Raw genomic sequence first — 25436 nt, 5'->3', positions numbered from 1 at the left:
AACTGTCCGAATTAGACAAATGAACACTTTTTCAAGCAGTCGGAACTGCTGCGAAGTTCTATTCTGGTGCTTAAATTTTGTAATTTGGCTTGGTTTAAGAAATTCTAGAGGTTATGGCATGTGCAGAAATCAAATGAAGCTACAAACGTTGGTGTCTCTCGGTGTTTATAAGCATGCAATGTAGCCAGTGATTCATAAGAATTATGATTAGGCATTCGATAATATGAGTGAGGAAAGTGGAAAAAATAAAAAAACCAAACCCCACCCCCTCCCGTTATTGTTAAGAAATTGTTGCGGTCTGTTCCAAGTCAAGACATCCCAGGCAAAAATAGCATTCCTTTCCTGTTGTAATTCTCTGCCGACTGCTGTAGTAGGACCTGCTACCAACTACAGTATGTGAGAGTACAACTTTCATATACTATAGTTCAAACTAGCATTTTTGCTTGTGATTGTTGAGCAGGGCAAAAACCATGGTGGCTTCAGACCCCAGCGAAGTTACCCAGGATACGCCTTAAGACCCCATAGAGATAGCAAGGTGGCCGAGGATGCACCTGATAAAGGATATAATTAAATAAGGCCATTAATTATCTTCAAAAGAGGTGTTTTAATTAACCCAAACACCCAATTTTCACTCTTGCACTCCCTTGGAGTTCCCTTAGTATGCATGCAAAGTTTCAGGCTGCTCGGTTTTTTGGTTTTGGAGTTATGGACGCACACACGCACACACATACACACACTTAGGTGTAGATATATATATATATATATATATATATATATATATATATATATATATATATATATTAAAATTCCATCACATTTGCATACTCGTATAATGCCATTTTTAGTGTCATTTGTCTTGCCCATGTGGTCTTTCATGTGCTCATTACTATTGGTTCTTCGATGGTATATTCACTTTGGTCAACCATTATTTAATAGGAATATATGAAAAATAAACATGACTAAATTATGCATGCAAGCACACAGTCCTATATCTATCTATATATATATATATATATATATATATATATATATATATATATATATATATATATATATATATATATATATATATATATATATATATATATATATATATATATATACCATACATATTGGAATAACACTACTTATGACACCCTGTACATTCATAAGTTTTTGAGTGAATTTATCTTGTTAGTGTCGGTAACCCATGATAACGTGTTTCTTTTACTAATGGACGTGCTAAAAATTAATATTGCAACAAATGAGAAAGCAGAGATGCAAGTAACCTTTGACCCAAGAGGAAGCCATTTCCCTCTCACCATGTATGTGCATTATCTACACCCCATTGATTTAATCTTATCGATGTATTCATCTTCTATGATGCCATCCCAATCTTTACCCAAGGATGGCGGAACGGCATATAATTATGAGAAACCCAGGTTAAATGAAGCATCAATTCTGATTAAATCTATGGATGATTGACTGCACAGTATGCTGATATATTTGCTTGGGGAGGGCATTTGTATTAAAGGGCACATTGGGTACGAGACTTTGATGATGGATGCTGTTAAGAATGATGTTCTTCATTGACCACATACAGTGAGATCCTTAAGCCTTTTTCTGGAAATCGCTGGAGGATATTCTGAAAAGCAATTTGTTGTTTTGTTCTATATGGGCTTAGTTGCAAGAGTAAACTAAGCTCTGTAGCAAATTTGACACACCCTCAAATTGTAATTGGCTCTGCTGATTTCTGTTTGTCTCTGATCGCTCTTCCTCTCTTTCTCTTTGAGCTCTGTTGTAGGTTCTTATTGTGTAATTGAATAGCTTCCCTCATAAAACAAGTACAGAGATGAATTTTGAATTGCTGTAAAGCTCTTTAACGTCACCTGAAGCCTTTTATGCTTTGAGGCTAATTGAAATGACTGTTTTCCCGAGTGAGTACTGTGACAAAGTGCATCCTATAATGCTTCAACGTTAAGCTGGGATGCTCCTGCAGACCTCATATGCTTTCCATTGGCTTAAAATATGTAACAACAATGCACTGATTTGAGAAGAGGTTGTGTATTTTAATCCATCAATGAAACTAACTGAAGCTTTTTGTTGATTTCCAACGAAAGAGGAGAGGGCGACCTCTTCTGATGAACAATTAGACAACGCTCTTGACCATCAGTGTGACATTTGTTATTTCTATTTGGTGCTTTTCTTATCGTAATGTATATAATTTGAACATGTTTGTTTGACTTCTATGCTTTCCTGAACCGCTCAAAGGAACGAGGTGAAAACTTGTGGTTGTGCTTGAGAGGGGGTTCATTGGAACACTTTAGGTGGTCACAAATTTAATAGCCCCTGGGGTTATTGGTGGAGGGGAGCATGCACACACGATATGTAAAAGTATATCCTATAGTGCCACTCCTGGTGGGTAGGGGTATTACAAGCCTGAATAAAAAAACACCAATCGTCTGCATGAAAACCAAAGGCATCATGGAAGTGGGGGAATTATCAAAATAAACATCGCACTGTTTGTGCTTGGTTTCCTTCGATGCATTCCTCACCCACTGGATCGAATGAGTTAAAAACTGGTGGTTGTACTCGGGGTGTGGACGGAAAGGTTTTGTTGGGTTCAAGAAAATGAAGTTAAGCGTCCTGGGGGTCCAGGATGGAGGGAGGAACCTAATTCTCAATGCAAATTGTGTCATGCATCACCACCTGGTGGAAGCTAGTGTTGTCTAGTTCCATCAAGTCGTGGCTGACTTCTGGTGATATTCATGATCAAATTTCCACAAGCTCTGGCAGAAAAAGCTTGGATACATCCTTCACCCCATCCATCTAGCGGGTATTGCAAGTCTAAACTAGAAAGAATCCCAAAAAGCAAAGCCTGTCTGGATTTGCTTTGTACTCAAACTAAACTTGACAAAAACAACAGATAATTTAAAAAATAATAATTTGTGTTCCCCATGTTCTCATAATAAATAGGCCGGGGGCCAGTGGGACCTACCTTGCACCCCCCCCCCTGCGATATTTTTTCACTGATACCACAGTGTTCATATATATCCCAAGTATCAGAAAAAAGATGTTCCCAGAAAAATAACTCATTTGCACAATGTTTTATTAAGCTGTTTCCATTTTTGCATGTAATTAAGCTATCCAAACATTATTCTACATCTCTGACAACAAAGGAAATATGTTCACTGTATTCCTTAACCCTCCAAACATATGTGTAGATTCCTCATTTACAAATTTCCATATACCAGAAGTTGAGATATTTACGAAAATGAGAATTTCCATAATGGCGGATCCTAATTAGCATATCAATGCATTTAAAATTATTTCCACTACTTTTACTCAAACAGAAAATAGTTATGATTCCCTTAAACACCAACAGACATCATAAGTCACAGTTATGTATTATATCAGGCCCAGGTAATTAATTCTATTGATTAATCTGATTTCGCATGATTTTCCAACGATTCATTGTGCTTTGTATTTTATACTAATTGGCCGACTTTAAAAAAATTCAAAAAATTTAATATATTTTTTGCCAACCTGGCTTGTATCTGGCAACACTTAAGTAATGTTTTTTTTGACAAAAAAACTGACGTGTGGTAATTACAAGGAAAGAACATGGAAATTCTTGCATTTTTGTGGGAATTGTTCATTAAGTCAAATTTAATTAATATACAAATGAGCTAATTAGCATAAACAAAATATATTTTTATACGTTAATGTATAAGCTTTAATTTGACACCAATTTTGTGATTTTATGTTTATATTTGACAGATATTGACATTTTGCCGATCTTTGTGAGATTCGTCGATTTTTGATTGGTTGTCATGGAAACAGCTTAATAAAGCATAGTGCAAATGAGTTGTTTTTCTGGGAACATATTTTTTTCTGATACTTGGGATATATATGAACACTGGTATCAGTGAAAAATTGTCGTGGGGGTGGGGGTGCAAGGTAGGTCCCACTGGTCCCCAGCCTAAAAGGTTTGTTAAACATTTGATGACAAAAGCTCAACTGGTTTAAAAGAAAAGTTGTGAGAGAGAGAGAGAGAGATAGAGATAGAGATAGAGATAGAGATAGATATATGCAAAACTGCATATTTTGACTACATGATTGACGCTTTTTGCTTGTACCAGGTTTCTTCCACTTAACGAAGGGGTTACGTGTCTTTATACCCCTTCGTATAGCAGAGCCTTCTTTATGTGGGAGCTCATTTTCCAGGATTTCCTATGCGAAAAATAAACAGTTTCCTAACCGTAATTTTTTTCGGTCTACTTGCGAGGCCAAATGCTTGGTATAATGATGGTTTGCGTTGCAAGTAACATGATATTATTATTTACCTAATAATAAAGACAGTGACACAATAATAAAGCTAATTTAGTTGTAACATTTACCAAAACAATCTTTAGTCAAAGTTTCCTAATGAGAAGTGGAAAAGGCAGTGGTAGGTGGTGGAGGAGATGGTTATTTTTCACCCTTTCCTTCTGAAGAGTTAATTATCTGCAAACCTTCTGAAGAGTTAATTATTCACAAGCCTTCTGAAGAGTTAATTATACACAAGTCTTATGAAGAGTTAATTATCCGCAAACCTTCTGAAGAGTTAATTATCCACAAGTCTTATGAAGAGTTAATTATCCACAAACCTTCTGAAGAGTTAATTATCCACAAGTCTTATGAAGAGTTAATTATCCGCAAACCTTCTGAAGAGTTAATTATCCACAAGTCTTATGAAGAGTTAATTATCCACAAACCTTCTGAAGAGTTAATTATCCACAAGTCTTATGAAGAGTTAATTATCCACAAGCCTTCTGAAGAGTTAATTATACACAAACCTTCTGAAGAGTTAATTATTCACAAGTCTTATGAAGAGTTAATTATCCACAAACCTTCTGAAGAGTTAATTATACACAAACCTTCTGAAGAGTTAATTATACACAAGCCTTCTGAAGAGTTAATTATCCACAAGTCTTATGAAGAGTTAATTATCTGCAAGCCTTATGAATAGTTAATTATCCGCAAACCTTCTGAAGAGTTGATTATCCACAAGCCTTCTGAAGAGTTCATTATCCACAAGCCTTCTGAAGAGTTAATTATTCACAAGTCTTATGAAGAGTTAATTATACACAAGCCTTCTGAAGAGTTAATTATACACAAACCTTCTGAAGAGTTAATTATTCACAAGTCTTATGAAGAGTTAATTATACACAAGCCTTCTGAAGAGTTAATTATACACAAACCTTCTGAAGAGTTAATTATTCACAAGTCTTATGAAGAGTTAATTATCCACAAACCTTCTGAAGAGTTAATTATACACAAACCTTCTGAAGAGTTAATTATACACAAGCCTTATGAAGAGTTAATTATCCACAAGCCTTATGAAGTTAATTATCCGCAAGCCTTATGAATAGTTTATCCTCCATTCGCCACGTGACATTGCGCAATCGCCAGATACTGCATTGTGGGGACGGCTCTATTGTAGCGAATGAAGACTTCCGCTAAGCAACAAGTAGCCCAAAATGAAACCATTCACTGTTTGAATGTTCTTTAATCAGGGAACCTGTGTAAATGTCTGATTTACTAACTTCAATAATTGTCCTCTGTTGTGTAGAAACAGACTCTGAACCTTCAATACAATTAGAACATTTATTCAATACACAGGACACATTTAATATGCGCACAGGAGATTCTGGATAATACATACAAGTTCCAGATCTCTCAACATAACCCGAGAATCTTCGTCTTTATATAGTTTCCAGTAAGAGACAGTTTTTATAATTTTCTGACACTGATGCCAGTTCGCCCCGGTCTTGACAATTTCCAGGTGAACCTTATCTTCAGTCTTCTTTGACAGCTCCTGCTTAAATGGTTGGAACACATATTCAAACCCAGACATATTAATCGCACAGAATGCTAGAATGACGTTAAACGCCAACTATAATGGCCATTAAAACAAGTTTCCATCTTATGTAGGTTAAAAGTCAGTCTGCTTCTCCCAAAACTGGGAAGATATATTATCTTGAAGCGACCAGAGCACCTGTACATTTTCTTAAGTACACATTCCAACTCGTTTGTGTCTTCCATACAAAATTCTCAAGATAGTTCTACATGACAGGCAATTCTTCTTTATATTCAACTTACCGGCAAAGTTCAACCTGTTAACACATTTAATATACAGGTGATCTTTCCATACAGAGGAGAAATATAATTATGTTAATTCCAAATGGATACATACTTAAAACATCATATCATATTTGAGTACATTTATTTCAGGCTTAATATATTTATTTTAATATGAAGTTTTAATCATCATAAATTTATTTATTTTATCACCCCCAAACCCATCATGATAAAATGTTTCTACAGTTGCCAGAGGCTATGTTTCCCTTTTTAGTTGCTTATGGAGCATATTTGGTTGCCTTTTTTTTCCAGGTATTATGTAATACTTTTTGTTGCCAATTTGTTTTCTCAGTTTTGTTTGGAAGGAAAACCAGAGGTTTAGCCTTTGAGGGATAGAAGGGGATGGGGGGTGGGGGGTGTTGGAGCGAGGAGTGGTTGAGGTTGAAGGGAGGATGATTGTTGAGGCAATTAAAGGAGATTCATTACTTCTGATCTCAGACTATGGGATTGAATTGTGGTGTTGGGATGGGGGTTTGGTGTGGGGTGGTATTGTAGGTTACAGTCAGCGTTTGCTTGATGTAATACCTTAATACAATTCACGCTTTTGTAATGGCTTGTGGGATGCAGTGATGATACCTGTGACCAAAAATATATATCGTAGGAAAGCCTTTCTTTTGCCAAATTCAATTGTGGATTTGATGATTTTTTTTTTTTTGAACCACAAATTGGCCTCAAGTAGCAGATATATCATCAATGATGGGTGGATGTTCATCACTTTTGAGCTGACTGCAATGCTGAGTTTTTGTTGGTTTCATGTGCGTGGTCAGACAAGTTGGAAGCAGAGCCGATGAATCCGATGACGAATGGGCACAATCGGAGCGTGAGCGGCTGCAAGATCTACAGGAAAGAGATGAGTTTGCTGAACGGGTGAAGCAGCGTGATCAGGACTGCACTCGGAACATCATGGAGAGATCAGATAAAAAGGTCTTTGCAACCTCATTCCCTGAGCCGAGAAATGTTTATAGAAACCAGGCTTTCAGCAAATATTGTCGTCTTGTACCTCCCGCATCCTGGTTGATATTGCATCACAAACGCACTCCTATGTTTGACAGTAAAGTTCATTGGCTGATAAACTTTTTAATTTTATTGTTGTTGATTGCGAATATTTGAAGTTGACAGGTTCATGTGATGTTCACGTATTCTGAAAGATGGGGTTTTGCTGAAGTGACTGGAGAGCCGGTGAAAGCCATTGCTCACGGGGACGTATGATATGCAGTATAATAATACATTCCGACAAGTGCTGCTTTTCCACAATTGCGCTCGACATCACATTGCTGCCCCTTGCCGCCTTAATTTGGCAATGACATGTACTGGCCCCAAGAGACAGTTCTCGTCGATGTTTACCTTTCTCTTGAGAATGTAACCGCAGTGTTTTGCATTGTCTACTGATGTTTGTTTGTTTGTTTGTTTGTTTTTTTGCTCCACAAGTTCGAGCTGAATAGAAGAGCAAGGTTATCAACAAAAATCCCATGATTTTACTTATTTCCTCATGTACATAATCGTGCATGGATTTTCTTCTGTCTGTATAAGTTTAGCAAAAAATGTTTTTTTTTTTGCTGTAGTGATTTACTGTATTTGTCCGTTAGTTTTCCCATCTGAACTCACCTGTGCCCTGATGCTGGCAACCCAGGTTCAAATCCCATGTGCTGCATTTGTGTGTCTGTTGTCGACTAATGTCTAACCATATGGACCTCAAATTGAGTGTCCAGTCTGCCAACATTAGTTGGTAGACATTAAAGATCCCACAGTGTCCTTCGTGAAGAGTTGATAAGCTATCGCCAACATTCTGAACAAATTACAAATTCCTTCATTAACTTAAAGGGGAAGCTTCGCATAAGCGGAACAGCCGCTCCCCTTCAGCCAATGGTACTACCTGCAGCCATGTACTTGATCCGAAAGAAGACTAATGACTTTTTAATTGGTGTAAAAGTAGTGTTCCAGGCATGGCAAAGGAGGCGGGAGTTGTTGGTATGTAACATAAGCGTTAGGGAAATTGCTACTGTTCGTAGCACGTCCTTGGTCGGGCGGGGCTTTGTAACCATGTACGTGAGACCATCTGTTCATGTACAACCCCAAGGTTTCATGCAAGTCTGTCTAACCCTTTTTTGTGATTATACACCCATCCTTTCCATCCCTGCCAAGTTGCTTGAACGTGGTTCGGCCAGCGTGGAATTCAATTCAATTTGATTCGATCCGTCCCTTATGCAGGGATTTCCATTGTAATTAAAATCTCAAAGCATTTTACGAAGACGAGGACAAATTTTAAAATGAGTAAAAAAAATTAACTTCGCACCAACAAGGGTAGAAATTGAGAAACGGCAGCCGTAAAAAGATCAGGTGTTAAATCGAGATTTAAAAACCGTGACTGATGAGACGGTGCAGATATTAAAAGACCGAGAATTCCCCAGTCTCGGAGCGTGTCGTAAAACGCTCCATCACGGAAATTGCTCATCTTGGTGCGGGGAACAACCAGAAAATTCTTTGTGCTGGACCGTAACTTACCTTGATGGGTGCAAGGTGTCATGGGTTCAGATACATCCATGGGAATCTATTAATATACAGTATAGCTTTAAATGCTATTAGCAGAAATCTTCATCTATTCTTTGATGTACTGAAAGCCAGTCAAGTGTCTTTGGCACTGGAGTGACTTGCTTGACTTTCTGAGCCTGGACTTACGACTGTCTTCTCTGTTCTGCACGAGTTACAAAGGTCTGAGTAAAGAGACATGGTTTATATAGTGGAGCTGGGAGTCGAGACAATTACAGATAATGGAGCAGGATCCGGTAAATAAGTTTTCTTCGAGAATTTTTTTTTTGTGTGTGTACAATGTCGAGGCTCATGGAAGAGCTATTAAATAGAATATATCAGGAGCAACAGAACAACTATAACATAGCAACAGAATAAAGAGAGGGGGGAAACGCACAACAGTGGGGTTGAGGAACAAAATAGAGAGAGAAACTTCGAAGACAAGGGACGTGAGGAAGAATGAGGATTAGGGGAGAACACGAGTGGACAGGATTAAGACAGAAGCAAACTCTCAGGAAGGAAGGTTGGAAAGAGGTGGGAATGGGGAGGGGGGGGGGTGAACGAGTGTAGAAAAGATCATGGTTTTGGATTGGGGACGATCTGAAATGGTGGTGAACAGCTGTCTCAACAACCTGGAGGGAAGACCGAAGTTGAAAATAATGTGGAAGTTCATTCCACAAGCAGAAAAAAAAAGAGGAACAAATGAGTGGAGGTAAGCAGTGATCCTGGATTTCGGTAGTTTCGCTGGGTCCACCCTCCCCCATCCACTTTTTTCCCCAATATTTTCACAGAAAATTTTTTTTCTCATGCTGAGATTTCACGGCCATTTCTGTTCAAGTCTCGTGCATATTGTGATACAAATTTTTTTAATATAAATCATACCGACGGTTTCCACGCAGTGTGCAATTTTTTGGCGCTACATGCTATAAACTTGCCGTTTTCCCATTCTTTTTACACAGCACACACATCTTTCCAGAGGTAATTATGTTCTGCATTCAATATCTTTCAGTTTGTCACAATCACACTTTCTCTATATCATTATCTAGTGCTCCTCTACATGCCCCAGTGTTAGTTTTCATGGTCGTCAAACAATTCCCTCTTCACTAAAAATGTGGCATGTATTTCGCCATTTGTGACATGTGACAAATGGAACAGTATTTAGTTCATACATCCAAATTTGGCACTCTATATCGTCATGCGCATGCGTGCATCTGTGCTCGCGCTTTGCTCCGTCATGCTGTTCTGTAGTTTTTGTGAATCTGATATCTTTGACATGAAAATATGCAAAATTTGCATATTTGAATAGGTAATGAGCTAATAACTCCAAAAGTCTCGAGTGTATGGTGACGAAACCTTACAGACATCTTCAGCGCGACATAATCTACATGTGCCAAATTTGGTAAATAAGTGTGCAAAATTTTGCCTGCAGCTACTTTCAAACTGAAAATGGTGCACAATTTGCATATATGAATATGTAATGAGCTATTAACTGAAAAAGTCTTGAGTGTATGATGATTAAATGTCACAGACATGTTCACCTTGACATGATCTACATGTGTGCCAAATTTGGTTTTATAGCTCGGGGTGGTAATAGATAAAGAGGTTGGAGGGAGAAAGGGGGTTGGGAAGCAGACAGCACAGTCCCAGGCAGCTTTACTTTTAGGCAAAGCTAATGGGTTTTTGGTGATATTCACAGGCACATAAATTATCCTTCCTATCCACTATAAAAAAACATTTTAATTTGAAAAGATGTGGGGGAAGAAAGATGGAAAAGATGTATGCCAAAAATTATGTAAACAGGGTGGAGTTGGTCGCAAGAAATGATAATGTGAACCCATGCCCCCATCTTTCTTTGAATGATGGTTGAGCCTGCAAATGATGCTATTGTCTCTCAATTTGGGTTCACATCTCCACAAACATCAGCTAAATCAACTGTGTTCAAGGTTCAATACCTCACTGGTCAAATTCATACATGAAAATGATCAACATGTATGATCATTGCAGCTGGATGCTGCGATGGACAGGGAACAGCCATAATTCAAAGAAAGATGTAGGGATGGTTTCACATAATTTTTGTGATCATCTCTAACCTTTTTGCCTACTTTTTGGTACACCATCCCAACGTTATTTTATTTAATGTTTTTTTTACCTCTGTCTTCGGTGGATGGAGGTCGGAGGTTACGGTTTCACCCCTGTTTGTGAGCAGGATATCTCAAAAAGTTATGCATGGATTCGGATGAAACTTGTTGAACAACTTTGGTGTGTTACAAGGATGAACTCATTTGGTTTTGGTGAAGATCCAAATGCAGAACCAGATGCGAGAATGTTTTTTTGTAATTTCATAAGTGATTCTTCACCATTGGGAGATAGGGCCAAAAATGATATAGAGTAGGATAAATCAAAAAGTTGTGGATGGATTCAGATTAAGCTTGGTGAACATATAGGGTATGTGACTAGGAAGAATTGATTCAATTTTGGTGAAGATCCGAATCCGGATCCAGATCTGATTAAAAAAAACTTTCAGTGATTCTTCACCATTGAGAGATGGGGCTAAACCGATATTTAGCACGATATCTCAAAAGTTTTGGACGGATTCGGATGAAACTTGGTGGACAGGTTGGGTGTGTGGCAAGGACGAACTGATTTGATTTTGGTGAAGATCTGAATCCGGATCCGACTACTAGAATTTTTAAAGTGATTCTTCACCATCGGGAGGTTGAGCCAAAAACAATATATAACACGATATCTCAAAAATGTATTGGGCAAAATATGTTCTCGTGGATCAGGCATTACGGGGTGGAGGTTATGCGCGCCGAGTGCCTTTCTAGTTTCACTCATTAAGCAGAGATTCAAACCAAAGCATCCAACACTGAGCTTTGCGGCTAATTGAAAGTGATTTATTTTTATTTTTTTGCTCACACCATATATAAGCAACAAGGATGGTTGATGAAGGTGATGTTAGCTAACTTCCAAGTCGATGGAAGATGACCTCAGGCAAATTATAGAGTGAATAGAGCAGAATGTTTGTAGTACATGTCTTGATTAAATTTGTCAGCAAGGCGACGGGTACTTTTGCTAGTCATTGACAAAGGAGATTTGCTTGTAGCCGGAGCTCTTTTGATGCGTTATTATTTTTTTGTAATCAAATGCTTTCAGGCACACGAGGAAGCTCGGAAAAATCTGAAGATGGCTGAAGAAGATCAGTGGAAATTGGTAAGGCTCTTTGTGCTTTTGGCAGAGCTCAAATGTTTCTGTTGATTGCTGTGTTTGAATGCAAGACATTTTGTCAGCTAAGTTACCAAGATAAGGAACCTGAAACAAAAAATTATTTTCATAAATTATTTCCTCCCTGATGTTTGCTGTACGTGAGACAAATAGTTTGTATTTTATTTGAATTATTTGATAAACTTTGCATGTGCTCTCGACCTTTAGGTGCTAGTTATATGATTGATTGAGTGTATGTGCATCATTAGAATAACTCGAGATCAAGTTGTTTGTATCTTTATGCCCAATTTTACATGATGTAGAATAGGTTGCCCTTTGTATTTGAAGATTGCCGTTCACATGAAATCTGCTAACCACCGGGTCAATTTGTTTGTCGTGGCGAAAATGCTTCCCAGACAGTAACCACGTTCTGAGATGGTTAGCAGTGTAAACAGCCTCCAAGAAGAGTATCCCCACAGTTCAGGCAATTATTTCTAATTTGGCCCGGGTGCTGTCGATGACTCGCCTCTCTTTGTGAAGGACACCATGTAATGCTGGCAGATGGGACACCCAATTTAACATCCATCTGAGGGACAGCACACATTGATGCATCGCCTTGCCTGCAAGTGACCAGGGTGAAGGTTTATTGCTGACCACAAGTCAAACCCAGGCTAAACGGCTCAGAGGCAAGTTCATTCCATTTGTATATCAAGGGAGGCACAAAGCTCCCCTCCCTTTACATTCGACGGTTTCTCTGTATGCAACTTTAATATGGGGACTGAAAATTCATTTCTCGGCTTTACTGGACGAAACTGGTTGCAAATTTCAGAAGTAACTCCGTTGTATGTTGAGGTAATATGTTCCAAATTTCAGAAACGTCCATTTCGGAATTGTTGAGTTTCTAACGAAAAATACTCGAACTTCACATTGATGTCCGTCAGTCTTCCATCCGTCCATCCGTCCGCCCCAAATGTGTTGGCGTTCGTATCTCAAAGGCTATTCATTGAAACGAGCTGAAATATACGTCGAGCAATACGTCTAATTAATGGCTTTCAAAACAAATTCCACTTAAGTGCCATAGTTTTTGCCTTTTTTTTGATAGTCTTTGCTCATTAGCTCTTCGCTTGAGTTCTGTTCTTGTGCGGTTCAAGTATGCAATGGCTGTGTTGTTGGAAGCAGAAACTCGTGCAGCAATCAAGGGAAGCATGAAGTACCCCTCCCTTTAAATGGAACGGTTTCTCTGTATGCAACTTTAATGCAGTGACTGAAAATTCATATGGGTATTTGCTTTCTTTTCCAAAACCACACACACAATTTTGATGAAACTTGACCACAACCTTCATCATCCACAGTATTATTGGGGGAAATGCCAGGGTCATAGCAAGGGCCCCTTTATATGGTATGTACCACGTGGCAAATAATAGAAAAGAAGGGACATTCCATAGCTTGTGGAAAATGCCAGACTATAGACAGTAAGGCACATTCAAAAAAATCTAGTGTTCATGCTGTACTACCCTTGTGGTCTGAGGAGGAACCAAGTAATGCTCTAGAAAAGTTCATATTAAAAGGGGCGCCCTACATGTATCGGTTGAAACCCGTCAGTACATAAAGGTTTAAAAAAAAACAAAAATTGTTCCTTGAAAACGAAAACGCATAAGATAATGTTTATGTGTGTAATTGATTTGTTTATCAAATTGGTGCCCCTTTATATGAACTTTTTTCGAACATTACTTGGTTCCTCTGAAGAGCACCAGGGTAGTTCAGCATGCACACGATATTTTTTTTGAATGTCCCTTGTTTTCCATTGTCTGGCATTTTCCACAAGCTATTGAATAATAATATCCATATCTGGCTCTGTACAATATTTTTTTTAGAACATTTGTAGGTTTTTAGATGAGAGCATAAACGTACTCATGATAACACATTCTTTCAGTATAAATGCCGGGATTTACATTTTATATATTATGCTTTTACTTTATTCGATGTGCTCCAGGTGCCTGAACTGCGGAAGAAATCCCGGCATGAGTACTTGAAGAAGCGTGAGCAGGACAAGTTGGAGGACCTTGAGGCAGAGATTAAAGATGAGCGCTGGATCTTTGCTGATGAGATGCTCTCTGAGCGTGAGCGCCTTGACCTTGAGTACAAGGAACATGTGCGGGACCTCGCGCGCGATTACAAGCACGCTGGTGAACAGGAGTTGCAAGAGAAGACAAACCGCTACTATATGCCGGAGGAGCACCGCAGCAAGGCGAGTCGTTACGTCATGTTTAGCAGTTGGCTGCAGTGTGTGCATTCATATTCTTGTACTATGTTGTACTTCTTACTTTTCATTGTCGGCACCTAAGTGTGATTTTGATGATTCAGCATGATGAAAGTGGAGAGAGAACGAATGTTATTGTCTCATACAGAACATTCCTAATCGATATGTGGAGCCAACAGGCGAAGATGGTGCTGCGCCACGGGATGAGCAGCGACGTTGGGAGGAGGAGCATATGGGTGCCGCAAAGCTACGGTTTGGTGCAAAGGACTCCCTTCAGCGGAACCCCCAGCGTGAATATGACCTTGTGCTTCCTGAAGATGATATGATTGAGTTTGTGAGCAGTGTAACAATGCGCGGAAATGTCATGCAGGTGAAATTCTCAGTGCAACACCATTCTTTCCCTTTTTTCTTTGTTGCTCTTAATCGTCAGTTTTACTTTCCCTTTATTTCACTTGTCAATTTTATTTTTAACCATCAGAGTGAGGGAGGAGTTCTGAGTGAGGCAGAGAGAAGGAAGCAGTCTTTAGCAGCAGTGCGAGAGAGCTTGCCTGTATTCCCATTCAAAAAGGAACTGGTGCAAGCTGTTGCTCAGCACCAGGTGCTCATCGTCGAGGGTGAAACTGGCTCTGGAAAGACAACACAGATCCCTCAGTACTTGCGAGAAGCCGTAAGTGTGTCCCGGTATTATAGTTCAACCCTTACCACCAGAACTTCAATACTCATCAGGCCCTGGATAGCATGTGACTCGACAGATTTTTAATGTTGACAGTCCATCCAGATTTGCTCAACTTGGCAATTATCAGGTTGAATGACTGAACATTTCCTTTTCCTGAAACTCTTTGGCATGATTTTATTTTGAATTAAATGACCTGTGTAAACGGGAAATTGAAATGATTTGAATACCTTGTGATTGGGTGCAAAACCCCTCTCTTAGACTCATGTTTTCGATACAAAAGCCCTTTGCTGTTTTTTTGGGGGTGGGATGGTTATAGGTTCTTTTGTCTCTTTTTAGGGTTACACAAAGGGAGGCATCAAGATAGGATGCACCCAACCTCGGAGAGTAGCTGCCATGAGTGTCGCCGCCCGCGTCGCTGTAGAGATGGCTGTTAAACTTGGGAGCGAGGTGCAATGTCTATTATACGAAGATGCATTCATTGAATGAGTGGTTTATTCAATGTATCTTGCTTTGATTCTGTTGAAAGTGATCATTTGCTTTGTGTGCCATTTGCAGTGCCTTCAGAAAGTATTCACACCCCTTGACTTTTTTTTATCACATTTTGTTGTATTTTAGTCTGAATTTAAAATGGATTATATTTCTTTTTTGTTTGTCACTGATCTACACAAAATACCCCATAAAACAAAGTGATAATATATTTATAGAGATTTTTTCAAACTAATTAACTAGAAGGGCACTCTGTGGAGCACATACCTCCGCCACGTAATGCCTGGTCCACGAGAACATATCGGTCCCATTACATTTTTGAAATATCATGCTATTCAGTACTATATAATTTTTGGCTCGATCTCTCAATGGTGAAGAATCACTTTATAAGTTAAATAATTCTCGTATCCGGATTCTGATCTTCACCAAAATCAAATCAATTCGTCCTTGTCATACACCCAACCTGTCCACCAAGTTTCATCCGAATCCGTCCACAACTTTTTGAGATATCCTACTGTATATCGTTTTTGGCCCAATCTCTCAATGGTGAAGAATCACTTTAAAAATTCTAGTAGACGGATCCGCATCCGGATCTTCACCAAAATCTACTCAGTTCGTCCTTGTCACACACCGAACCTGTCCACAAAATTTCATCCGCATACGTCGACAACTTTTTGAGATAAACTGTACACAAACAGACAAACAAGCCGGTAGGCGACATGGGTGGTCGCTAGACGAAGGCGAATTTGAAATATGTAGATAAGTGAACCCATCAGATGGCATTTTTGCCGTTCGTTGTTCCAAATAGGAACATGACGAGCAAATGTCCATTCATCATTTGTGTTCGATTCCTTAACCCTACGTTGGGGAATCCCAACGCGAACATTGGGGTGAAAGCATATCTCTATTATAATACCAAGCTTGCACACTAAAAACTCGGCTCGCCGTCACACGATCCCTATGAAATTGCTGTGGCACTTAGCGGACATGCCGACAATGTTTGGGAAGTCTTGGCATTCCATAGTACCACTTGCATTTTGCACAATGCGTATTTTTGTCATTCCCCATGTATGGTCTGTCGTCTGCTACCAGCTATGTTGTACTGCTACCCCGTGCATGTGCACGGGTATCGCTAGTAGTAATATAATTGCATACTAGTCATACAGTTTTTGACGGATCGGGCTGAAAATTTTTGACAAGGAGGTTGATTATAGTGCGCATAAAAGTGCAGAAGCCGATTTTTGATTTTCGGAAAAAAAAAAATTCCGGATTTTTTTCTAAAATTTCAGTCCCTTTGCTAGGCAACGGTGGCGTCCATAGCAACGGTACTCAAAAGCATACAACTAGATCCTGGTATGAACCTACCAGTCAAGTTTCATCAAAACCGGTTGACTCCTGGCCTCCAGATCTGTCCATTACATACAAACAAACAGACAGACATACAGACAGACGGAAAACCTGAGACTAAGTGTAGTCTAGCGACCACCCAACAAACAAAGGATTGAAAACATAATATAACCTCCTTCACCTTCGGTGGCGGAGGTAATAAAACGCTGAAATGGTTTGCATCAATAAGTTTTCAACCCCCTGAGTCATTACTCTGTAGAAGCGCCTTTGGCAGCGATTTCAGCTTCGAGTCTTCTTGGGTATGTCTGTATCAGCTTTGCACATTTGGATTTGGGGATTTTCTCCCATTCTTCCTTGCATATTTGCTCAAGCTCTTTCAAGTCGGATGGGGGAGTGTCAGTGAACAGAAATCTTCGTATTCTACAGATTCTCAATGGGATTCAAATCTGGGATTTTGGCTGGGCCACTGAAGGACTTTCACGTTCTTGTTCTGAAGCCATTCCATTGTTGCTTTGGCTGTATGCTTGGGATCATTGTCCTGTTGGAACGTAAATCTTTGCCACAGTCTAAGGTCTTTTGCACTCTGAAGCAGGTTCCCCTCAAGGATTTGTCTGTATTTGGCTCCATTCATTGTTCCCTCTCCTTGTAAGTCTCCCAGTTCCTGCCGCTGAAATGCATCCCCATAGTATGATGCTGCCACCACCGTGCTTCACGTTATAGATGGCGCTAGACGGGTGATGATCTGTGCTTGGTTTCCACCAGAAGTAACACTTTCCATTCAGGCCAAGAGTTCAATTTTCATCTCGTCAGACCACAGTATCTTTTGCCTCATGCTCTCAGAGTCTTTCACCTGCCTTTTTGCAAACTCCAGGTGTGCTGTCAAGTGCTTTTTTCTCAGGAGTGGCTTCTGTCTGGCTACTCTCCCATAAAGCCTAGATGTGTGAAGTGCTGCAGAGACTGACAGAACTACTGAGTTCCTTGGCTGAGATGGGAGAACCTGCCGGAAGGACAACAGAGTGGTCATTGGGTTCTTGTTCACCTCCTTAACCAAGGTCCCTCTTGCTTAGTTACTCTGGTGGAATGGCCAGCTCTAGGAATTCTGGGTAGTTCCATATTCTTTCCATTTCCTAATGATGGAGCTCACTGTGCTCTTGAACTTTGAACATGAGAAATTGCTTCATTCCCTTCTCCAGATCTATGCCTCCTCACAATTCTATCTCAGAATTCTACGGACAGTTCCTTGAATTTCATGGTAGAGTTTCTGCTCTACATGCACTGTCAATTGTGGGACCTTATATAGAAAGGCGTGTTTGAACATGATTTAGAAAAACAATCAGTTGAATTGGCCACAGGTGTACTCCAATCTAGTTGAAGAGACTTCAAGGATGTTCAAAGGAAATTGGAGTGTCATAGCAAAGGGGTTGAATACTTATTGACTCGAGAAATTTCAGCTTTTAATTTTTAAATAATTTGTAAAATTTCGAAAAAATGTTTTCGCTTTGTTTGTTGTTATCTCCATTTGTGGGTTTCAGGAGGTGGGAGTGAACTCAAAATCTCCACTTCCTATTTTTGGGGAAATAGTGGGGCAACTTAGCATAACAATTGTGCATTTTGTGAGGAAAGCACCAAATTTGGCACACTAGTAGCCTATCATATTATGAACAGATTTGGATATTGGGCCATCTCAAAATTTTTGATGGCAGTGGAAAATGGCTGCCACAGCCATCAGCGGCTGAATTTGAGATGGCCCAATATCCAAATCTGTTCATAATATTGTTGCGGTCTTCGCGCCCGCCGGCGTGCGATGGCCACGTAACTCGAATCGCGGTGCGTCGCCCACCGGACGGACAATCCAGTCGTGACCCTCTCGGACTAACGCCGGGAACCAGTCACGGGTGGACCTTTCGGTCTCACCGCGATCGAGCCAATCAGCCCCCGCGTGGGATAGGGTTGCTCGCCAAATTCGAACTACCTAAGTACCCACGCGGAGGGTAGACCGGGCGATCGCACCTCGCCGCAGGTCGACTTTGGACACGGGCCACTTAAGCGACCCGTTCCGTACTATCAGAATAACCGAGCGGTGTTATCGTCGACCTCGACGGTTCGATTAATTATCGGGCGTATTCAGCCCACTACCAACCCTTTACGTGAAGCAAGATGGGGATTCAATGGAGGAAAAGACGAAGCGAAGCGGGAAACAGTTCAACAATAAAGCACATTTATTCTCGGCACACGGGAAGCACACAAATACAATTCCACCAAATGCACACAAAAAGAAAACACAATTCCATTTACACAAAAAGCAAACACAAAAGTGAAAACACAGTGCAGAGCTAATTCCGACTACCGAGCACACGGCAACACTTATACAATTCTACTTCACAGACGGCGCCGACAACACATACCCAAAACCAAGGAAAGAAATACCCTCAAGAATGAGGTAGGCCTGGGGCCGAGACCAGGTCGGGCCTACCCGTCTGGTGATGAGACGGAGCGGCGATGGCCCGCAACCCGCGGGCCTCGTGGACAGTGCCTGGCAGGGGGGTGGGAACGGGGCCCCCTTGGTCGCACTATCTCAGCGCGGGGGGAAACAGGAGGGGGGTTGCTGATGCTCGGGGTATAGAGGATCTTTATTATGTGCGACGAGCGTCTCCACCTCGGCCAGGTCGCGCTGCCGGCCTCCCTCGGGCGCGCAGCTCCTTGCACGACGCGAGCACCCTTCGTCCGACTCGCCGCCTCTCCACAGCTCGTCCCCTCCGTTCCGACTCTCCTTCGCCTCGTTCCGACCTTTACGACTCCCTTCTTCCTCGTTCCGACTTCTTACTCCTCCCTTCTTCCTCGTTCCGACTTCTTACTACTCCTTTCTTCCTCGTTCCGACTTCTTACTACTCGTTCTCCTTTTTTCTCCCCTCTGACTGACGAACACCGTCCTTTTATCCCCCCGTAACTTCGCCTTTGACCCCTCCCTTGACCTTTCAACTCGCTCCCCATTGGCCCGAGAAAAAGTGGGCGTGAAGGCTTTTGATCCACAAATTTGCATATATCGATCGCCCTGGGGGCGGGGCCACCCGCCCCTCGCTCACCGATTGGACGGCAAAAAGTGGGCGTGTGTCGTTTTGGATCCGTTTTTGAAGCAGAAAATCCGTGATTTTGTACACGCTGTTCAACGTGCGCCCTACACGAGTCCAGCATCGGTGCCCATGAGTGGCGCGAGATGACGGTGATGCGATGGCGGCGAAGCTGCGACGGTAAAGGTCATGGCGGTTGTGGTGAAGCGGCGTTGTGGTTGGTGGTTGATGTTGTGGTTGTGATCATGGCGGTTGGTCCAAAATAAAGATAGTAAAAGAAAAACGGCTATCCTGAAGAGTCGCAGCACGTATAAATGACATGTATTCCCACTAGACAACGGGTTTGGGCCTAACTACACATGCACTTACCGAGATACCTCACCTAAGGGACCTGAATGGTGGTTTGCGAATCTGGTAACCACAACACTACCCCTTCCCTTTTTACAGACTCGTTCCCGAGTCGTCAAATTTTCGTGTGCCATCATGTGTAGTTTTCCCTAGTACACTTTACCTACGGATCCCTGAGTGCGACATTCATGGTATTCGTGTCCCCAAAATAAATAACCTGAGGGCTGCGTAACTACCTAAACAAACTCACTCACACGGACGACTTAAATAAAATTGCCGGCGCTAAGACATACATGCCGGGGGCGCACTCATATTTACAGTACATCTTAACCTTAACTTACAAATTTACACTAAACCATGGCCCAGGATCATTGAACTCTGCAAAAAGAAAGCAGTTAGCAGGGAGCCAGGCTGCCCACATGCAGTCTCTGACTCAAACAATGCAGGTGACAGGGAACGTGGCTGGCTGCTCACACGCAGTCCAAGGCCTTCCCTTTTGAACTGAACGCAGTGAACCACAACGGTGCATGGGCTGCACAACGCAGTCTCCGTGCCAGCTCAAGTGGCACACGCAATGAGCACAACGAATGGATGCATGGACACAAACACGGTGCACGGGCTGCCACTGCAGGCCCGTGTTGTAGCTGCCAACAGGGCAGTTCTTGCAGCTTGCAAACTGTTGCTTTCTGATCCTGGCGCACATGGAAATGAACAGGGGGGGGGGGGCAAAGCAAAAATTGAACGGGGCTGGTGAACGTGGGCAGTGGGCATGGCATGGCAAAGGTAGCAGGCAAACACAGCCCGCAGAAGAAGAACGTTGCAGGCAAACACAGCCGGCAGATGAACTGGCCGGCACAGGCCTCGAAGAAAAACAGCCAGCAGATGAACTGGCCGGTACAGGCCTTGCAGCACAACAACAACTGCCGATGAAGTTTGCCGGCCTCTGCCTTGCAGCAAAACACGGCCAGCCGATGAAGTTGGCCAGCCTTTGCCGTTCAGTGGAGGTTGGTGGAGGGAGTGCGGTGGTGCTGGCCACTTGGAAGGCGGGCTCGGACCTACCTACCTGTCTCCCTCCCAACCTATCGCCTTTGCCTGTCACTGTACATACCCACTCCCTTAATTTGTCAAACCCCAATTTAGCCCCAACTTATTTTTTTTTTATTTTTTTTATTTTTACTTCCCCACTATAAATCGTCCCCTAACCCCCTTTATCGTCCTTGTTCGGCTAACCTATTCTGTCACCTAGCCTACTCCCAACCCCTACGTTCCCTTCCCGGAGGGGAATAAGGGAGAGCTGACGTCCTGTGTTGAGGCCCAACTCAAGCTTCAGAATGGCCTCCCCAGAGTTCCGGCGATCTTAACACCAAGTGGGTCCAGCGGCCCACAACGACAGCGAGGGGATGGATGGTGCGGAGGGGCACATCTCCTAATCTACCCTAACCATTTAACTGTTAAACTACCCGGGGCTTTCAACAAGCGCCTCTCACTTAAACTATTGGTTCTAACAACCCAGATTCCCGTCCGCCTGTGTTGGTGTCTCACAATTTCGGGCCCGCCCCAATTTTCTCTCTCCGTGCCTCTCACACGGTCTCCTGGCTGGGACACGTGGCTCCCTCCGGCAGGCACGACCCTCTGCCGAATCTCCCGCTATGGCACCCCGGGCACTACACTGCCTCCGAGCCTACCAGCTCCCTAACACCGGGAGTGCCCCCATGGCACCTCCCTCCTGAAACGCACACGTGGCAGGCCGGCCTCCGGGCCCCTTTCCGAGGGTCACCCGTGCCCACTGCACTGCCCACGCGGCCACGGGCGCCCGGCCCCCGCACCAAGCAGGCGCACCCGTGCCCACTACTCTATCCCGGCCCCCATGGCCCTTGGCCTACCGCGGCCGACCAGCCTGGTGCCCGGGGTACCCACTCAGCGATACTCACCATTCGCAGCCACGCTCCCAAGCCCGTCAACAGGGCTCCTGCACCCTCCAAATGGGTCTCGAGCCTACTTTCCCACCAACAGCAAAACGACCTCCATTTTTCAATTTGACTAACCCAGCTAACTCACTTTACTCTGACCCCGGGTCCCTTGGGCGGGAGTCACTCCTCCCCCCAATCACTCATCGCACCATGCATTCCCCATTCACTCCATACACACAGACCCGCTGGCCTCACTCACTCACCAAGCACATGCTTCCACTTCACTCACCAACTCTTCAACACACACACCACTGAACTCTGCCATCCTTCTAACTACATCCCCTAACTAACTCGTGCTCCCACGTCGTCCCTTAAACTACAGCACGTTCCTTTTAACACTACGTAGCTAAACTACGTCCCCTCTACACATCCACAAGTCTGTCTCTGTCTCCTAACTCAAAAATTCATTTTATTTCCCCACCTAAAGCTGGCTACAATCCCTCTAACTAATCCATTCCACGGACCCCATGAGGACTTACCCCTGCCCCATGAAGTCGGTCTAACTAAGCTAACCCTTCCCCCTAACTAGTTTTCATCCTGTGCCCAGGTAAGGGGGTCTTTCACCCCTTGCCCAGGAATCCTTTGCACCCGAAAGTGAGGCTTGTTCTTTTTTTTTTTTTTTTTTTTTCTACATGCGCAGCTCCAGCGCGGCAACTCAGAGCTCGCGCACTTTGCACCTGCCCGTGACGTCATGCAGCTGCACGTGTTCCTCGTCCCTCCTTGGACGGGACCATCCGGCAGAGATACCCCTCCTGCCGGATTCCAACCCCACGTGCAGCCATGGCGTCACCGTGCGCATAAAAAAAACAAGCCCCACGTCTCGAGGGGTTCCCCACGCGAACACATGTGCTTTGCCCGTTGGAGCTTAACACACACGATCGCGTGGAGAACCCGTCCAGTCCAAATCCGTAGTCCTGCCTAAACCTTGTCCGTCCGCGGGATCGGCAAATCCACCGCGTGCGTTTCCGGACCGGGACTTCACTCTCGCAAGCGAGCACGTGGTGGTCTCGTGCGTTGCACAGCACGAACCGCGTGCTCACTGCTGGGTGAACCCGGCACGGTCCTCGAAACAACTACAGCCGCTACTCGGCTTTCTCTCCTCTGTCGCCGTCTCCGTCTCCATTCCACACACGCATACCTGCGTGTTACGACGCACATAGTCCACACCATCACATTCACACGGGGAGACGCGGCTGCGTGCTCCCGCATGCCAACCGACATCTCCCTCTCATACCGCTCTCTCACACACACGGTCTCCCTGGCACACAGCGACCTTGCACACGGCCGTTCACTCACGCGTGCCTCACTACTCACACAAACCATACTACTCACACGTGGTGCTCCATTCACTCGCGCGGGGGCACTCACCCGCGGTGCCTCACCCACGCACGCGAGGGCACTCAACCGCTGTGCCTCATCCACACACCGTGCCTCACTCATACACGCGGGGGCACTCACCCGCGGTACCTCATCCATACACGCGGGGGCACTCACCCGCGGGACCTCACTCATACTCCGTGCCTCATCCACACTGGCCGTTTCATCCACACACGCGGGGGCACTAACCCGCGGTGCCTCACTCACACTGGCCGTTTTGGGAAGCACGCACCCTGGCACAATCGCCACCTCACCATTCACACACGGGGTCGCTTCCACACACGGGGACGCACTCACACCTTGCACCACACACACAGGGACAACCACACTGGGGATTTGTGTCCCCACAAGGGTCTCCGGGGCCTCTACACCCCCCAAGCTCTCCATGCACCCGTCCACAGCACCCGTCCCCTCAACCTCGCAAAACACGACCGAACTCACCTGGTCGTGACTCGCCTCAAGGGGGCATACTCCCTCCCCTCGTTCCTGGAGGAGGCCATCCAGGTGCTCGCACTGGGTCTCTACCCAGTCCGCCAGCTCACCCCCATTGTCCTCCACTACCTCCGTGTGTGTGTGTGCGTCACTTACCCCGTCTTCCTCGTGTAGTCTTTCCTCTATTTTTTCTATCTCCCGTGTCTCTGCCAACTCTGTCACCTCTTCACCCTTTACCTCCCTTGTCTCAACTATTATTATTTCCTTTGTCGTCACCTCGTGTCTCGTCTCACACGTTTTGGTCTCCCCATTTAATTTTTCCCTTTCGGTCATCGTCACGACCCTCGCCCAACACGTTCCACGAATTATTTTTTCACCCGCCTCCACCGCGGGCCTGTCAGCCGTTGCACCCCCTTCCAGCTCGTTTGTTCCGACACGTGGAGTCGCCATTTTAAGTTCCCTGCTCACGGCCTTCATGCCCGCCTGCAGGCTTCGGCCCATGTTCTGCGTCTCACCCCGTAGCTCTTTCATCTCTTCCCTCATTTGCTGTGTATTCGCATCCATCGTTTCGTTCATGCCTTTCATTTCTGCTTTTTATTTCATTTGTATTTGTATCCATCGTCGTTTTCACTTCATTCATTTGTTTGTTCATTGCCGCCAGCACGGCGCATAGCTGGGCCATGTTGGATGCACTCAGCTGTGCGGCTTCGGCAGGGGTTGGGGAAGGGTCTTGGTGGTGAGGGGGGAGGTGTCATACACCGCGGCCGCTGCCGCCTCGGGCCCTGGGTTCAGTTGGGCGAGTCCGTGTTCCTGCACAATCAACATTTCCTGCTCGGGGATTCCATCCTGGACCATGGATCCTACACATTCTACATCCATTTCTAATACCCCCGGCTCCCGCTCGCCTTGAGACGCCATCTTGCTTCTCGTGAAGGGTTAATTTAGCTCGCTCGAAATTTGGAGGGAATCGGGGTCGCTCTCTCACCCCTGGACCGATTCCCGTGAATTTAGCCGGAGACAGGAGAGCCCGTTTTCCTGTTCTCCGATACCAGTGCCGCGAGGAGGGCGATGAATTTGTATCCCACTCCTGACACCAGTGTTGCGGTTTTCGCGCCCGCCGGCGTGCGATGGCCACGTAACTCGACCGCGGCGCGTCGCCCACCGGACGGACAATCCAGTCGTGACCCTCTCGGACTAACGCCGGGAACCAGTCACGGGTGGACCTTTCGGTCTCACCGCGATCGAGCCAATCAGCCCCCGCGTGGGATAGGGTTGCTCGCCAAATTCGAACTACCTAAGTACCCACGCGGAGGGTAGACCGACCATCGCACCTCGCCGCAGGTCGATTCTTTGGACACGGGCCACTTAAGCGACCCGCTCCGTACTATCAGAATAACCGAGCGGTGTTATCGTCGACCTCGAATGTTCGATTAATTATCGGGCGTATTCAGCCCACTACCAACCCTTTACGTGAAGCAAGATGGGGATTCAATGGAGGAAAAGACGAAGCGAAGCGGAGAACAGTTCAACAATAAAGCACATTTATTCTCGGCACACGGGAAGCACACAAATACAATTCC

At 44.0% G+C, this 25436-nt stretch overlaps 1 protein-coding gene across 4 annotated transcripts in view; it reads left to right on the top strand.

Annotated features, from left to right (window-relative positions):
• The window catches only part of DHX16 (DEAH-box helicase 16), a 119620-nt gene that overhangs the window by 23110 nt on the left and 71074 nt on the right, over positions 1-25436 (top strand). For all 4 annotated transcript variants that reach the window (XM_085854531.1, XM_085854532.1, XM_085854533.1 and 1 more), the window contains 6 exons: positions 6930-7086; positions 11845-11901; positions 13886-14140; positions 14301-14522; positions 14631-14819; positions 15165-15275. In XM_085854531.1, the coding sequence (XP_085710657.1) occupies positions 6930-7086; positions 11845-11901; positions 13886-14140; positions 14301-14522; positions 14631-14819; positions 15165-15275 (991 nt within the window). The remainder of the gene's footprint in view (positions 1-6929; positions 7087-11844; positions 11902-13885; positions 14141-14300; positions 14523-14630; positions 14820-15164; positions 15276-25436) is intronic.

The sequence above is a fragment of the Eptatretus burgeri genome, chromosome 14 (genome assembly GCF_056783735.1).
Source record: "Eptatretus burgeri isolate ZD-2024b chromosome 14, Ebu_testis_v1, whole genome shotgun sequence".
Classification (NCBI taxonomy): domain Eukaryota; kingdom Metazoa; phylum Chordata; class Myxini; order Myxiniformes; family Myxinidae; genus Eptatretus; species Eptatretus burgeri.
Note: the sequence above shows the minus strand (reverse complement) of the source record. Positions and strands in the feature narration are given on the sequence as shown.